Source organism: Genypterus blacodes, unplaced genomic scaffold (assembly GCF_046128005.1).
Source record: "Genypterus blacodes isolate CSIRO-AG114 ecotype Tasmania unplaced genomic scaffold, CSIRO-AGI_Gbla_v1 ptg000128l_1, whole genome shotgun sequence".
In the NCBI taxonomy this organism is placed as follows: domain Eukaryota; kingdom Metazoa; phylum Chordata; class Actinopteri; order Ophidiiformes; family Ophidiidae; genus Genypterus; species Genypterus blacodes.
In genome coordinates, this window is record NW_027466930.1 from 19,974 (window position 1) to 36,754 (window position 16,781).

Here is a 16,781-nt window from a genome sequence, read left to right on the forward strand (position 1 = left end):
TTGCCAGTTGGCAGATGCTGACATAACACTTTGTTTGTTTTGCTGTTGACTTCACATTTCACTGCCTTCCTCTTTCTTCTCTTCATTTTTATCTTTGCAATGTCAATGATGTCACATAATACCGTCTTAAACAGAAGATTCTAGATTTGTTTCTCTGTTCAGAACAAAGCTACTACAGAGTGTAAAGCTCAGTGATCACTGGAGCATGCACTGGAATAAGGCTTGGCTGTGGAGAAAGGAAACATTAAGTCTTTGCACTGCACAGCAAACACCAGAAAATGCATTAAACATTACAGTCACATTGTAATTTTACAGCCTGTTTTAGTATTGCTCATGACTCTAATGTATGAGTGAGGCAATCAGTGCGCGTGAAGCACAGGAATCCAAATGAACTTTGAAGTGCACATTCGTGTAATGAGTTTTCTTGCACGCCAGGCAGTTAAATTGTGGGAAGTGGGGGGACAGAGGGAGTCCGCCCGGCCTATCAAGCTGTCTGAGGTGTTCTCAGGCTGAGCTGTGAGAGGCCTGCTGCTGCTTAAGACCTGCCTGCTGCCACATTATATGGACTGGAGGGAGTCATGGAAAAGAAAAGCGTGTCACCGATCTCTGAACAGTGATGACAGTCAAAACAGTTGGTTCCCCCGAGCAACTTTTGTTCCTTGTTGTCATCTGGTAAATGATAAAACGTGTTACGCTGCTTATAAATTCATGGTAGGACTGGAACCGGAGTTTCCTGCGTCTGTGTTTGCGCACGGGAGGGAAAAAGACAGAAAATGTTGCCGTGTGAATGTGTGCGGTCCTGCTTGTGTACTTCTTCAACACCCTGAAAAGCCTAAAATGGCCCTCAGCGGAGCGAGCCTCCACACTGACTATCACTCCATTACCAGCCACGCCGGTTGACTCAGGCCAATGTGCATAACAGCTGTGGAAACGGCCTCATGCCTTTTCTTTAATAGACTGTCCCCTTAGAAATGTTTTTCCTGCTCTCTCCATTTTTATCAGAAGTACAGAAATACCCACCCACTTCTGTCATGTAAGATTGGTTGGCCTCCAAGTATGACATGATGGAGCTCATCTGGATTGAGTTAGGGCGGGGCACCCTGTGGAGATAGAGTGGACGGGAATGTCATTACTGAATCGATAAAGTCTTGTTAGTGTGTTTGGACTCACAGTGTGCAACAAACACTCGGGGTTTTTATGCTCAGTAAGATGTAAGTCGCCGTGTTCACAGGGAGCTGCTGTACCATGACGGTGCACCATTTTGCTTTTAGGCGGCGTCTTCCCCCTCTTCCCCCTCTTCCCCCTCTTCCCCTCTTCCCACCCCCGCTCCTGTTTCTGGTATGTAACTTGTGAACCACATGTTGCACAAATTTCAGCACCATTAAAGTGTTCTCTGTTGCCACTCGGGCCGTAAAGCACAGATCATTCTGGCAGGAAGCAGCAGAGTTTGGTCGTCTCCTGTATTTGGGGGCTGTTAGGTGGCTGCAGGGCCAGAGAGCCACAATCACGACTCCCAGACTTGTTTGTGACTGATCTCTTTCAGTTAAGCTCCTTCTTTTTTATGGCGACACCTACAAATCAATCACATCTTAACTTGAAAGGGTTGAATTCTTGCCATGTTTTGGTTTGAGGGTTCGGTTCTCATTGTATTTCCTTAATTATCAACAAATTAATTATGATAAAAAATGGGGTAAAACTGTGAAAGCATGTTCATCCGTTGTCATACATCATCGGTGCTTTGGTGGCTTTGCAACATACCTAACTAATGGTTAAGCCAAATATTTTGAAATAACATCACAAAGTACTTAGTTCCAGTGAAGCGTGTCGATCTGAAGCTTTAAACTACTGTACATTTTCCATTAAATTTTATGGACTACAGCTGGCAGGAGTGTCGTTCTTACCCAGTTTGTACTTAACGCTCAATGCATTGTAGCGGCTTCTAACTTCAAGGTAGAAAAAGGTAGAAAGTGCTGAAATCTGACAGAGGTTGGATCCTTCCTCAGGTCTCACATTGAGTTCATTGGTGTTTATTTGTCTTGCAAAGTACTGAAGTACAAAGGCAGATGTTTCTATGACATCATATCAGAAAAAGGGGATGTTATGTAACAGAGGTCGGTAAACAAATAATGATAAAGGAGCGAAAGAGAGAAAGAGAAAAGCAGCTGACGAAAATAGGAATGTGTCAGGAGACTCAAGTGCTCGTAATTCACAGAACCCTCACCTGTGATGTGCTCATGGGCTCGGGTCAAAATGGCTCCCAGGATAGATAGATAGATGGATAGATGGATGTTTAATCAGAGGGTTAGGCGGGATTGACACTCTGCACTTGTTGTTTCAGTATTTTAATCTGAAAATCCCCTGTTGAATGCCAAAGCTCCTTTGTGTCATTTGCGATTGACATTTCCTCTTCGACATCACAAAGGTTTGACCCCATGAAAACATTTCCCTGTTCCATTGTAATCTCCTGAAGCGATAAAGTCCAGTCTGGCGTAGGACATTTGAATTTGCGTGGTGAGAGATGCTGTCTGGTTAGGACGCCTCCAGCCCTTTCACCTCTGCGTCACCATCAAACCTCTCACATCTCAACCCTTCTGTGGCCATTTAGGGCAGGTTTAAGACCTTGTAACCGTTTATGCGAGCAGACGTAAAAGCATAGCTGACATAGCTGACATTTTCCCTAAGTCTCGTTTGATTACGTGAGAGAGGTACTAATGAGAGACATCAGGCTTCATTTCCAGTTGTTCGTGTGCATGTAGAGCACTCAGGCCAGGACTCGGGCCCTCTTTCCCAGCTACTCTTTGATGCCAGCAAAGACCAATCAGGCTAATTGGCCATGGCAACACTGATGAAACATTTCAGAAGGAGAGGAGAAAAACACAGGCTTCGAAAACTGAATCAATATCATTAATCACGGGCAGGAATCTGCTAATAATGGTGTCTGTTTTCTATTAAGGGCCCGACACAGACATGAGCCCAGTGCGGGGATGAGAGCGCAGATTATCTGAGCGGGGGCTGTGACCCCGGCTGTCCTTCGCATGAGCAGACACCCAGAGTTCACAGCACCCAGAGCGTCTCCACGCAACCCAAACACCCAAAGCAGCACAGCCTCGTCTCCCTCGCTATCGCCAAGGTTACAGTGGATACAGTACAAACCCACACAGGTGCAACTGCAAAGCTTTGGATGTCAGGGAGAAGAAGTGCGTGTGTCTGTGTGTGTGTGTGTGTGTGTGTGTGTGTGTGTGTGTGTGTGTGTGTGTATGTACTCAGTGTGTGTGTGTGTGTGTGTGTGAGGGGGGCAACATCCAATTAATGTACTGTACTGTATGTACTCAGTGTGTGTGTGTGTGTGTGTGTGTGTGTGTGTGTGTGTGTGAGAGACTGTTTTCCCTGCCACAGACACAGCAGACGGGCTCTCTTTGAAGGGCAGACGATATGAGCGTCTATCTGACTCAAAACAGGCGTAGTCATCCTTCCTTTTCGCAAGGCTGTCTGAACAGCTGTCCTTGTTGTTCTTTCCTTCTCTCTTCCCTTCCTTCTTTCTTAAGGGGGATTTTGCGTGAGAATATCGCAAAACACCAAACATCCTCAGCCATGCGACTCAGATGACGTGACCCGCTCCAGGTTTCAGAGCCCTGCAGCCTGAAGCACTTGCACACACCTTTGCAACAGTCGGCCTGTCACCGTCCCATAAGAGGCTGCACGTCCACCCGCAAAACACACATTCCTCAGAGTCTGTGCTTAACTCACGGCGAACTGTGAGAACTACCTCAAGTGGAAAGTTTGTTATGCTAATGTGTTGAGGGACTGAGGGGCGAAGTGTCAGGCGTGAAGGGTGTATGGCCGTCCAGGCTAAATAGTTCGGCTGCCGTCCCAGCTCTCAGCTCACAGCGCCGACGCTCGTGCACTCACACGGGGCGGTGCGTGCCTGAGCTACGTGCCAGAGGGCGGGAAGGAGGAGGAGGAGGTGGGGTACACGGGAGCCGCTGGAGCCGTACCCCTCCTCTCTCCCTCTCTCTCTCTCTCCGTCTCTCCCTCTCTCCCTTTTTGCAGTTCCTTGACTTTGATGTAGCACTGCTGGTTATGCCATATTTTTCTTGGCTTTTGTGTCTGAGTGGAAAATACAATGTAACAAAACGTCTCAATAGCTGCCCGAGTGCACAGATTTGAGTTTTTTGTTATGCAACTTTAAAAGATGAAGGAGCTGTTTGGAGGTGACACTTAGCGCTCTAATCCCCCCGCTAATCCCTCACTCAACACAGAGCTCTTTTGCAAATGAGAACTCTCCTCCGCACTCGTGTTTAACGCCGGAGGGCTCCTTTGAACCGAGCGGTGACATCATCGCGACAAGATATTGTTATACCGTTGTTGAATTTTTTTGTCATGGAGACGGACGGAATCACCGCCGTGCAGCCGTGCAGCGACGGCACAGACAAGCAGCACAAATTTGACATTAATAAACTCTCAGGAAACATCAAAACACTCGTTCCATTCTTATGACCCTGAATCCAATCCAGCAATCCTAACCCAAAGTGTAGCAGGTCCTCATAATATCGGCCTCACACCAGCACCCAAGAGAAACATGTTCCTACCTGCTCACTCTCTGTTCCCCATCAATGAATCACACACACGTTATGAAATATTTGTCTTTGGAACGGCAGCGGGGTCGCTGGAGGTGTAAGTTCGCTGAGGTTTGCAGTGATTGAATCTGTGCGGCATGTGTGTGTGTGTGAGTGAGTGAGTGTGTGTTTGGGACTCGTGTTTGGACTCATGAGAATCTCTGTCCATGCGGCTGACTGAGGTGAACTGATCCAACGTGGGCGAGACGGGGAGACGAGGAAACATCAGTAGAAAGTCGGCCAACCGAAACTGATAGATGGTGCAGCTGAAACAACAGAGGGAACTTGTTTGTTTCATTTGTTTCATTTGTAGCCTCCATGTTTCAGTGATGGATCAGACTAATGAGCGGCCGCCTGGTTTCTCCGTCTGAATCAAATCCCTAACGCCAGAACCTGCACCAGATGAAACGGCAGCTTCCTGTTTGTGACGGCCGTGAGCGGGTGCGATCAGATCTAGACGGTGACCTTTAACCCCACGAGCCCTCGAGCCCGATACAGTAATATGCAAATTAGTGGGGAAAAACGACACGTGCCCTGCTCATACTGACGCCTCCCTGTCTGTCTGCCTGTCTGTCCCCCTGTCTGTCTGTATATCAACCCTGCTTTTTCTGGGGGGTGCAGGCGAGGTCATGGACGTGCTATGACTACCCATCAGCCCTCCTGCGGGTTGAGGCTGCGTATGAAAGCAAACGACGGGATTCTTTAATGTACTCTACGCCACTTCTCCCGTCCGTCTCCCCCTCGCTGCCCCACTGGCTGCTGGGAGTCTTACTAACTCAATAACCTCCCCTCCTCCTCTGTATCTCTTCATCACCCTCTCATACACTTTCTATCTGCTCCCTTTACCTGCATCTCTCTGCCCCCAGCCACTTATCTTATTAATCTCCTTTACCCGCTCTTTGTTTATCCTCCTGTCTGCTCCTCCCGCTCTGTTATTCTATTCGGCGACCATCCCCGCTGCTTCCCTTCATGTCTCTCCCTCCCACATTCATCCCTTTTTTCTCGGTTCTATTTATTCCACCCGTGCAGTCGTGCCTCTCTCCCCACTGTCCAAACCCCACGTGTGTTAAATTGGAGCATGGAAACCGACTCCCTTAAGTACCTGCTCTGGAATCTCCTGCAGGATGATAACTCCAGACTCCTTTCCACACAGAACTGGGAAAACAGTCAACCCAAACTTGAATTTTCAGAGGGAGAGAAAAAACACGCCATTAAAGTGTTTTTGCAACCTTTGAAATGTAAATTATTGTCATTGTGATTGAGTCACGTCTTGATTCCAGGCATTCGTCAGAATATTTATGAGCATGTAATCTTGGAAAGCGTTCACGTGTGTATGCTTCAGCTGGGATGCTCGTAAATTACCGTAAACTGCTGTAGAAGGAGACGGATGATCTGTTGTCACCCGGATTTTCTCTCTGCCACATTACTGCTCTGTCAAATCTGCTTCTTCTTCTTCTTCTCCTTTCTTTTTTTGTTGCATGATCTGGATTTGATAGAGTTGTGCACATCTGGTACGAGGGTTTCTGGTGCTTACACTCGAGTTAACCCTTATCCTATAATCAACTGGGGCCATCTCCTCAGCTGTGTATGAATACCGCTGTTATGTCGTCCGTGCCGAGGGCCGACCGGCAAACTTCAAGAGACGACACGACAAAATAAAACTCCCATCGGAGAAAATGCCCCAAGTGCCACCTGGGTTTGTCATTATAGCTCCAGCAGGGAATGTGTCAGTAAAGTTTATGTGTGCCTATAGTTCCAAATCATTAATTCTAAGAGGGGACTGGCTGATACACGCGGAGGTCATTCTGCGTGTATATTTAGGCACAGGGGTGAGCGTTTGAGCGTTTGGTTTGCGAGGATGATCCATGGCAGAGGAAGAACGATTCAGTCCCAGGCAAAGCTGACACGGTTTCGTCAGCGGGACTGCATCATCAGAACCCAATGAGGCCTTCCACTGTCTACCTCAGTCTATTCCCTGCTGCACCATCACCGAGTAATACGTCTGTTTTCTGAAGCAGCAGAACCACAATATGAGAAAAAAGGATGTTACTTCTTTTTTTTTGTGTGGACCTTCACTTTCCCACTGCTGCTCTCTCTGCCCACTTAGACTCACATCCTGCTGCTCAACATTCTTACTTTCTCTTAGAGAATGAGGGCCAGACTCATCAGCGGCACATCTTTCCTCGTGTGTGGCATCGTGTTTGAGTGTGTGTGTTGTGACGTGTCTCATGGAAAATTGTGCAGCGACACAGATAAGCGTCCTTGGGGTGGAGTGGGGAGGATGGAAGGAGAAGGAGGAGGAGGAGTGGAGGGTGGCTTAGAAAACACGGCAGGCAGCATCTGTGCCCCGGTGTAGCGCCTTTGTTTGTATCTCTCCAGTGGCACTTAACAACCACTTCCTCTTCACTCAGCAAAATGCCACATATTGATACAATCAGTAGCCTTTGCGGAAGGCGAAGGTGATGAAAATGGGGTGTAAGGGACTCGCTTTTTGTTTTGTCAAGCCTCTTTCCAATAGCTCATCCATCCCTGAGAAAAGGATTATCTATAGATCATATTTTCCATAAGGTATTTTCAGCGGTGGGTGAGACAAAGAGTGTGGAGCTGCGTTTCAGTTTTCCAGAGGACAAAGCTGCCACGAGCTGCCTTTGATGTCCCGCTCCAGATATTACCAAGTGCTTCCACACAATGCTTTATTATAACTCCCCGCAAAATGCAATTAATCCGTTTGATGACAAAATAGATTAAGAACAATCGGACCTATGAAATACATGTTTGGTTGACATCCTGCTGGTATCCAGGTAATAGAAACCACTCCGGCTCTGAGCTTTCCAAGGCGGCGCTGTTGTCAACTTGCCTTCCAATGAGTACAGCCAACACGGCACACACCCATTGAAATCAAACGCTGTTATGAAAAACACTTATTGCCATCCTCTTGCCGTGGCCATTGAAATTTCCATGATTGTGGAAGACACACAGGTCTCCACCCTTGGACAGATTTATTTTCACACATGCTGGGTGAGGTGTCTGCAATTCCTCCCCGCCCTGTCATTGTTTGTTCTGCTGCTACACGAGCAGCGGCCAGGCAGCAGAAATATTGCCTTTTTTTTAAGGGCTTGTGTTGCTCCGTCGAGTGCCATTTGCCTCGTGTCACTACCTCAGCAGCTTTTCCAGCCGTCCTCGCTCCTCTGCGTCCGTCTCTGAGGTGAGACCCAGACCCTTTGAGGCTCAGCAGTCGTCCTTGCCGTCTGAAACATTTGGCTGCAGAGTGTAAAAATGCAAGAAATGGCATCTGCTATTCTGACTGATTCCAGCACGAAATATTCACGCATCCGTAATGTGCCAACCTCAGCTGGCAGTGGGATGAATATGTATGGATTGTGTTTAGGGACGCTGGAGGTGCTCCACAGTTTTCCAGGCAATATGCTTGCTGTTAATAGGTTAATGGTACAGAGCCTGAGCCTTTTTCTGCCTTGTGTTAAGGTAAATTGCTAATGATGTGTGAGGCCACGGTCCTCTCCACCATGTTCAGTGAAGTCATGGCTGTGTTTTCTTGTACTGGTCAGTCTCTGTAATTACTCCTGTGCTCATGTCTGATTTTTGAACACATACCTTTTATTGAAATGAAGTAATGTGGGCAACTTCGAAAAAATGACTCTTTGATCACCTTGAAATGCACCAATGACAATATGTTAGGACAAATGTAGACTTTCCAATATGAGCTCCATAATGACTTCAAACAGATACACACATGATGAATTCCCTGTCCAGACACTGAAGCATGCAGGGAATGAAATGGAAATGCTATCAAACTTAATCCAGCATCGTATGGCAGAGTCAGACATGCAGCCTGCAAACAGAAATATTATTATTATTATTAATCATAATAACGCCTCCTTCCCCCGTACACCCGCATGCACAGACACAAACATTCTTGATACCACACACACACACTCGCAGATGAACCAACCCTCCCGAGTGCTTAGCATCATCAGCATTCCCTGAATCAGACGTGATTGCACAGCGCAACCACCCGACCTGAGAGTCTCAGGGGTCAAATGAAACGCACACTCTAAGTGCCACTTCATCCTCAAGGCATAACAGCCAGCAGCAGCACAGCAGCGCGCTCCATTGTGCTCCTCTCTCCACTGAACAGGCCTGTATGGCGGGACATTGTAAACCCTCTTGTCTTCTCTCTTTCCTGCAGCCACGCATGATTTCTCCCCAAACGGGCTCTCCTCCAGCCCCTACTGTCTGTTTATGCAGACTGCCACCGGGGCGGCATGGAATGCACCTCCGACACACTCGGCTCACACACAGCTCTGCGGCGAGGAGTCTGCCTCAACCTGCTGATGTGAGCTGTTTGTGTTTTACTTTTTCACGGGGGTAAATGTTTTGATTAAAAGGCCGTTACTATTTTGCTAGTCACAATAGCTTTGTAGTGGAGGGGTTTGCTGCCGCGTTGATGGATGGACGGCCGCTCCCTGCCTCCAGTGAGCGGTTGAATGAGAGAGGAACTGTCATCGCCCGGCTGCCGTCACTGTTGCCTGGAGAGAGAGGAAGGAGGAAGGTGGGAGAGGGAGGAGGGGGAGGGGGGGCAGACCAGAGCAGGAGTTGGATGGAGAGCGAGCGATGGACGACGTGTTGAAGTGGGAGAAAATGTCAAGGAAAGGAGTAGGCCTGGAGAAGGAGAGGAGAGAACATGTGTGATGGAAGAGTGGAGGTCGGCAGTGGGTGCAGCTCACCTCACACCCCTGTCCCAGATGGATGCAACGCTGCGGCGGGAGTCTGCATTACGTAAAGCGGGAGAACAGGTGGTACTGTGAACACACCAAACCAAACTCACACTTCCTACAACAGCCCTGCGATCAACAGGCCTGCTAGACTGTCAGAGTGCACGGTTCAGTGCTCCGCCGACTCTGGGGTCTCATGACATGACGAAAATGTTCACAGCATTCGGTAATGGGGAGACTATTACGCCGGGGTTGTTATGCATTGTTGGATGACTTAATGCCGTAAATCCCCCGAACAAGAGGAGCGAATGGATGATGCAGCATCTCTCTGGAGGGGTGGACAGAGGATTAATGAGCTGGATTAAAGATGGGAGTCTCGCTCGTAAACAGAGGTCAGTGCTGACCCCGCTGACATCAGCTGTGATGCAGGTATCAGCTGGTCCCAGAGTCGGTGACGCATGAAAACACACACAAACACGTCTCTCACCACAAGTGTGACCAACTTGATTTCCAGGCAGTCAGACACTCTGTAATGGATCTTTGACCCCCTAGTTAATGAAGAAGCCAGTGAGGTCACAGTCATGAAAGAAATGAACAAGATTCATTTTGGGTTGTTAGATGGTTTAATCAATAATAGGTGTGTCCCAGCAAGTTGGTCAGGTGATGCTGTGGCGTTGAGGCTGTTGTTTTTAGAATGGTCTCACAGCGCCCCCTGTTGGTACATCCTGCTAAATGCCTGTGTTGTCAGTTTTATTTTGCCCTAAGATGTTTTCAACCTCATGAACCTTGAACCCAGGGAAATCAGAGCACTAAATAGTAAATTTTCGTCTCTGAAAAAGGCCAAATAGTAATAATTTATGTCTATCACCATATTAGTATTATTACAGATCAATATTATGATCCTTATGGAACTATATCACTATATTATAGCCAATAACATGACAGTGTAGCAACTACAAATGATCTCAAAAAAGAGAGCAACAAAGAAAGAGAAAGAGAAAGAGAGGGGGAGAGAGAAAGAGAGAGAAATAGAGAGAGAGAGAGAGAAACAGAGGGAGAGAGGGGGAGAGAGAAAGAGAGAGAAATAGAGAGAGAGAGAGAGAGAGAGAGAGAGAGAGCAAGCGAGAGAGAGAGAGAGAGAGGCCATCAGAGTTCAGTTCTTCAAATTGACTTATAAGACAAAAGTGCGACAGAACCTGCTTTTTCTCCTTGTGTCAGGCCTTTTTCCCCAGTTTATACATCATAAAGGAGGCAGTTTTAAAGCAGCCATATGCAGGATTAACAACCCTGTGAGCGTCTGAGTTGTGTGTTGCAGCCCCACACTCCTTTATTCTCCCTGTGTGGTGAGCTGATGCACGGCTTGTCTCCACCTCTCTCCCCGGAGGGACAACATGAAACCACTGTACAAACAGCAGACACAATTTCCTATATTACTGACTAAGCAGGCTCACACGCAGGACAGCTGAAACAGCTACCCGGCTCAGATACAATATAGCTGCGCGCTTCGTGGAAATTGCACCTTGTGACCCATTAAGAGAAAAAGGAGATAGGAGAACATTTTGGCACTTTGCCGGCTGTACATTTTGTTTCTCACTAAGCAAAAAAAAAAAAAAAAAGCCTGAACAAAGCCTCCCATTGAGCCACCTAACGAGACAAACATAAGAAGGATTGTTGCAGAGACCAGAAGACATGAAGTGCTTAAAAGACTTAAGGAAGGCAATGAAATAAGAACAATTATCACGCTGGGAACATGTAATTAGATCCTTTAGGGTACAAATATGTGTAACATCGATATATTTGACCATAAATCAACACGCAGGATGAATATAACGCAGTATTTAAAAAGCACATCTCCTGTTTCTTATCATATATTGTGTATTTATACGCTTTAGTCCGGCAAACAATAGTCTAATTACACTCTGTGGCCACAGCAGCAGAGAGGAGTGCGGTGAGTGAATCGCTGCCAGATGACACCGATAGATAAACCCCAGCCAGGCCTGCTAGTAGAGCGCAGAGAGCGGCAGAGAGCGGATGGATCATGGCTCTCTCCAGAGGTTTGAGGTGCTGTCAGAGGGTTTTCTCCTGGATCCCCGTGTTGATTATTACCTCCGTGGTGCTCTGGTCCTACTATGCCTACGTGTTCGAGCTGTGTCTCTGTAAGTACCGCTCAGTTTTTCTCGTTTCGGGGCTTTTCCGCCTTTGACACAGTGGCGATGGCAGCCTGCCGCACACACAGCAGTCTGTTGACAAAATCACCCCCAGCAGCAGAAGCTAACGAAGCTGTGCGGAAGTGATAACAAGGGTGTGATTTATTTGTTTGTTTATTTATAACGTCTGCTTTAAATCTGACTCGGAGCTGTCATTTACGTTGACAACGAATTTATCCTTCAATTCAAACCTTCTATTGTTGTAAATCTTAGCTGTAACTCGGCTTAATGCGTTAGCCGGTAAGTGGACTGAACCAAACGTTGTTGTGTTTCTCTGCAGTTACGCTCACCAACACTTTGGAAAAAGGTGAGTTCTGCTCTGTTTCTGCTACTAAACTGGAAATTCCCTCCATGTCGCGACGCCTCGGTGAATATGAGTGTGTGTTTGTGTCCTTAGTGGCCTATCTACTGGTGTTTCACGTTTGCTTCGTGATGTTTTCGTGGACCTACTGGAAGTCCATCTTCACCCCACCTGCTGCCCCGTGCAAGAAGGTAGAATGAAGCAAAACACGTCTGCTGAGGTGTTAATTTGATGTGTGGAGTTGTTTTCGTTCAGTGTGAGTCATGGTGTGTGTTTGTTTGCTGCAACAGTTCCAGCTGTCATACTCGGACAAGCAGAGGTATGAGATGGAGGAGAGACCAGACGCTCAGAAACAAATTCTGGTTGAAATCGCAAAGAAGCTTCCCATCTTCACTCGAGCTCAATCTGGAGGTAAATCAGATCTTTCTTGTGAGTTCCTAATCTGGTGTTGAAAACAGTGACACCAGGGGCAATTAGCCATGTGTGTGTATGCGTGTGTGTGATCCTCTACAATCAGCCAATGTATCTCTTTCATTAGTGCTGATTGCTGAGTTTCAGTTCTAGGCTGCAGGAAGTAAGCGAAGGGCGATTGTGTCTCAAATGTCGGTCTTTCAACTGGTCACCCTCTCGTCTCTAGCTATCAGGTTCTGCGACCGCTGCCAGGTACTGAAGCCCGACCGCTGTCACCACTGCTCCGTGTGTGAAACGTAAGTCAGCCGTTCCTCCCCAATCCCTTCCATTTAGAGAGATTGCTCTGGGGCGAGGAGATAGATGATGGCCAGAGGCTGCTGGGATAATTAGAAGGTGTGACTTCATGGGCACGCCTGATCATCAATCAGCGCTGGGATGTAATGAATCGGCATCAGAATGTAGTTGTAGTTCTCATGTAACTAAGCTCATTAGTGGTGATGTACTGTTATGGATGTGCCTAATAATTAAAAGTTTGAATGTTTGTTTCATATTTTAGATGCGTCTTGAAGATGGACCATCACTGTCCATGGTGAGTCATCTCTTCCTCCATCTTTGCCTCTCAGGTTCATGTAGTTAATGTCATGCCGACCCCAGAATGTCTCTTTCTTTCAGGGTGAACAACTGTGTGGGTTTCTCCAACTACAAGTTCTTCCTGCTCTTCCTCTCCTACTCCATGCTCTACTGTGTATTCATCGGCGCCACCGTCTTTCAGTATTTTCTCAAGTTCTGGGTGGTGAGTGTCACCAGAGCTCTTGTGATTGAGTCCTCTCAGGTTTGAGGTGTACAGTGTTGGCATTTCATGTGAGCAGAGAAGCTCCCCCGTCGGTCTGAGGCTCCAGCAGTTTTTCTCAGGTTTCTTATTCTCCTGTTTCTCTCTCTCTCTCTCTCCCAGAGGGACTTGCCAAATGGGCCAGCAAAGTTCCATGTGCTCTTCCTCATGTTTGTGGCGCTCATGTTCTTTGTCAGTCTCATGTTCCTGTTTGGCTATCACTGTTGGTTGGTGGCCAAAAACAGGTCAACTTTAGGTAAGAATGTCTATATTTATTGTTAGACCCTCCCTCTGGTTCCTCTGATCAAACTTCTCTCCTACGCTGTGAGAAGCTTCTCATGGCGCTTCATTGTTACATGTATTTAGGTCCTAATAAATAGAACAATGTAGAGAATGAGAGCCCTAAATTCCAAAGGGATCATCTGCTAATTCCACAGTGACAAAATGCAACAATGGAGGAAAGAGATACCTGGGGAGGTGTGGTTACAGGTTCACAAACTGAATTTACCCCTCCTTAACTACCTGAGAGATCTCTGTTGGGAGGAACCTGATCCAGTTCCATAAAGCTTCCAGGAAGAAATCTAAACTGACTGGGTCCTGGTACCCAGGATGGAGGGAGTGTGGACCGGGTGGCCCAAAGGTTCCTTACATACTAAACTCTCAAAGCAACAACTAAATGAATAAACTTTACCTGCGTACTAAACCGTACATGTCCAGGTCAGCAGATCAGCTCAGAGCCACTTCATGTCTATTTCCTGTTTTCAAATGACAAGGTAAACATTCCGACCCTGCCCTGCTCCTTACCTTTTTTCCAGAGGCCTTCTCGGCTCCAATTTTTGTCGGCGGCCCAGACAGAAATGGCTTCAACGTTGGCATCCGCAGAAACCTACACCAGGTATTTGGAGAGGATAGAAGACTGTGGTTCATCCCCGTCCTCACGAGGTGAGTCTGCTTGCTTTTCAGGTCGTTCTACGTCTGAACGAGGTCACGGAAGACTGACGGTGTTAATTTATAAGCGGTTGCATTTGAGAGATATTTGGCATTCACTTACCCTCACATTGAAGCGTTCTGAGAATATCTAACTAAACTTCTAGCCTCATGTGGAGCAGCTTTTTCGAGGGTTTTTCCAACATTTTTAGCACAGTGATCCGTAAGGTCCAATCCAAAGCCCTGCAGACCGGAGACGTGAGCGCCAAATATGTCCAGAATGCTCCAAGAGTGTATTTTCAACACTTAATTAGTCTGCGGGGATCTCTGTTACGCATCTGCTGTCTTGAAGCTCTGAGTCAGTACCTTAGTCTTCAGCTATTATGTTGAAACAAACAGAAAGACTATAATCCTTTCAAATATTAAGAATATGGAGAAACAGTTGATTTGTAGCAAGCTAATGATGAGTAGGGGTTGTTTTAAGTGAAGGACCGGATCAGTGTCAAGTCTTGGTGATGGTCTCGGTTCCTTTGCGAGCCTCCGTCTTATTTTAGGCAAATTTTCTTTTCAGCCAAGGGAACGGCCACTTCTTCCCCTTGAAGAATCGGAGTGAATCCCAGAATCCCTTGTTAGCGAGCGAGGAGATATGGGAGGAGTCGGATGAGGAGTCAGAGGAAGGAAGCTTGGGTGAGTCGCTAACCACTCAGGGTTTCACCACAAAATATACATTACACTGCAAACACTATAATGACTCAAACGTGTAAAACCTCAATAAGCAGCCTCGTTAAAGAGGTCATTAAGCTAATTAAGACAAAGCACTTGAGGGTTCAGTCACAACACACAGCTGTCCTGGTGGATCACATTAGACGAGAGAGCAAGAGTGTCTGGAAACTGTTTTTAATTGAACGTGATTTCATGGAGGTCTGGCAAAACCACATTAGGACAAACAGCAGTGGCTTCGCCCTGAGAGGACATCCGTGACAAACAGATCACACAGTATCACTATCATCTTCAGGGGAATAAGAGAAGGTTCAACAGGTTTATCAGGAGATTCGAGTTGTGATGTGTAATCTCCTGTTAGTTTTCTTTCCCCTGATAGCATATCAAGAGTATGTTGACCTCAGTAAACACCAAGCAGAGAGCTCCACCCTTTGAATAACGTTTAATACCACGCAGATTCAGAATATACACACAGGATGTTTAGATGTGGTGTGTTCAGGGACATATGGGGACACGTCTCTCTCTCTCCCCTTAGTGTTCTGCTACCATCTGGTGGTCACATGACTCATAACTGCTGCGTGAACTGAATCTCTTCTAAGAAAAACCTCAAAATCTTGCTTGTTTGTTTGCTAAAAGTTGTTTTTCTTCATTCCAGTTGAGGACCGAGACCCCTCCGTTACCATAGAGATGGAGGAATAGAAGGAGGGGGGATTTTACATGCACGGACAATTTACACTGGTACAGAGGATGTCAATTCTGTATTGCACACGCTGTGTACCACCAGGCAGATGCATTCCAGATGATCAGACACATAGAATGAATCCTGAAGAGGGCCAAACGTGGAGAAAACCTGCAGCTTCTTTTGTTATTGACACTTTTTATTTACCCCGGATGTTCCACCTTTATGTACGAAGAGAAGGAGACGCACAGACAACCAGCAGTGCCCAACGGTGACGGGCAGCTTCCATTAGATTAGGGGGGGAGAAAACAAAACAAAAGCCCGTCAAATATCAGCGCCCTGGTTCTTATCTGCCCCTCTGGTTGTTTGTGTCAAAGCTTTGGTCACTGTGAGATTCTAGGAGAAGCTTCTGTCTAGTCACTGTACCACACACACAGCAGACGGCTCTTTCTGTTCTTACACAGGCTGTGAAGTTACAGGCTGTACCTCAGCTTGCACGGCGGTGTTTAATTTGACTTCACATGCGTAAGAGCTCCACATGTGGGGGGTGGAGGGCAATTAAACGCTCTCAGGCAGAACAGCCAACATGAGAGCAGCAGTACACCCATGTCTGTGTTTCACTTTCTTATTTATTTCTTAAAGGTAGCTGTATATATGGTGACTGATCTTCATCCACTGGTTGGTCGAGGTCAGTAGTTTTCTGTAATATGAATTTTTTTTTCTACCCATGTGTATTCACAAAATTAATACCAATGAAAATCGTTCTACTTGTGGAGACTGTGTAGTTCGTAGACGTGAGTGTGTGAGCGTCCAGTCTCAGCCAGTGGACTGCAAACCATTCTGCTGTCACTTAGTGCAGACATTTCTGAAATACTAGAGGAAGGTTGTGCCTTTCTCAGAGCAGAGAGCAGACGATGACTCCACTATGCTGGGCCGGCCAAATCTAATGCTGCTCGTGTCTGAGAAACATCCTTCACATATTAAACCTGTATGTCCTACGTGTGTTCTTTTAATCTGAAGAATCTGAGGAATGACTGTCTGAAAGCACGTGGAGAGGAATGATGTGGGTGTGAAGTGTCTCATGTGGTCCTGTGTCTATTTATTGTGGTAACATTCTGCTTTTTTCCCTGTGTATTGAGTTTACTGATTCATAACTGCCTCTGTCAGTGTTTGTATATTTTGCTCCAATATCAAGTGGCAGTTAAAATAACTATTGTAACAGTGTGCATTTATCAAATATTGGGACGTTTATTTAACATGGGAAGACAAATTATACCCGGTCCATATATTTTACATTACAGATTTGTAAACAGGCATACAATGGAGTGTGTGACTGTGACGTTTTCCTTTTTGGTACC

At 46.6% G+C, this 16,781-nt stretch overlaps 1 protein-coding gene across 1 annotated transcript; it reads left to right on the forward strand.

The window, feature by feature from the left end:
- The first annotated feature begins 11,345 nt into the window (after positions 1-11,345).
- Positions 11,346-16,762, forward strand: zdhhc15b (zDHHC palmitoyltransferase 15b). The gene is made up of 11 exons (XM_076162815.1): positions 11,346-11,505; positions 11,837-11,863; positions 11,954-12,048; positions 12,148-12,268; positions 12,495-12,564; positions 12,825-12,857; positions 12,941-13,061; positions 13,221-13,353; positions 13,913-14,039; positions 14,596-14,711; positions 15,400-16,762. Exons 1-11 carry the CDS (start codon positions 11,388-11,390, stop codon positions 15,441-15,443), a joined length of 1,005 nt encoding a protein of 334 aa, XP_076018930.1. The 5' UTR covers positions 11,346-11,387; the 3' UTR covers positions 15,444-16,762.
- The last annotated feature ends 19 nt before the right edge of the window (positions 16,763-16,781 follow it).

Coding starts and splice junctions, on each gene's coding strand:
- zdhhc15b (XM_076162815.1), top strand. CDS start 11,388: ATGGCTCTCTCCAGAGGTTTGAGGTGCTGTCAGAGGGTTTTCTCCTGG. Junction 11,506..11,836: donor CGTGTTCGAGCTGTGTCTCT/GTAAGTACCGCT, acceptor GTTTCTCTGCAG/TTACGCTCACCAACACTTTG. Junction 12,858..12,940: donor ATGGACCATCACTGTCCATG/GTGAGTCATCTC, acceptor TCTTTCTTTCAG/GGTGAACAACTGTGTGGGTT.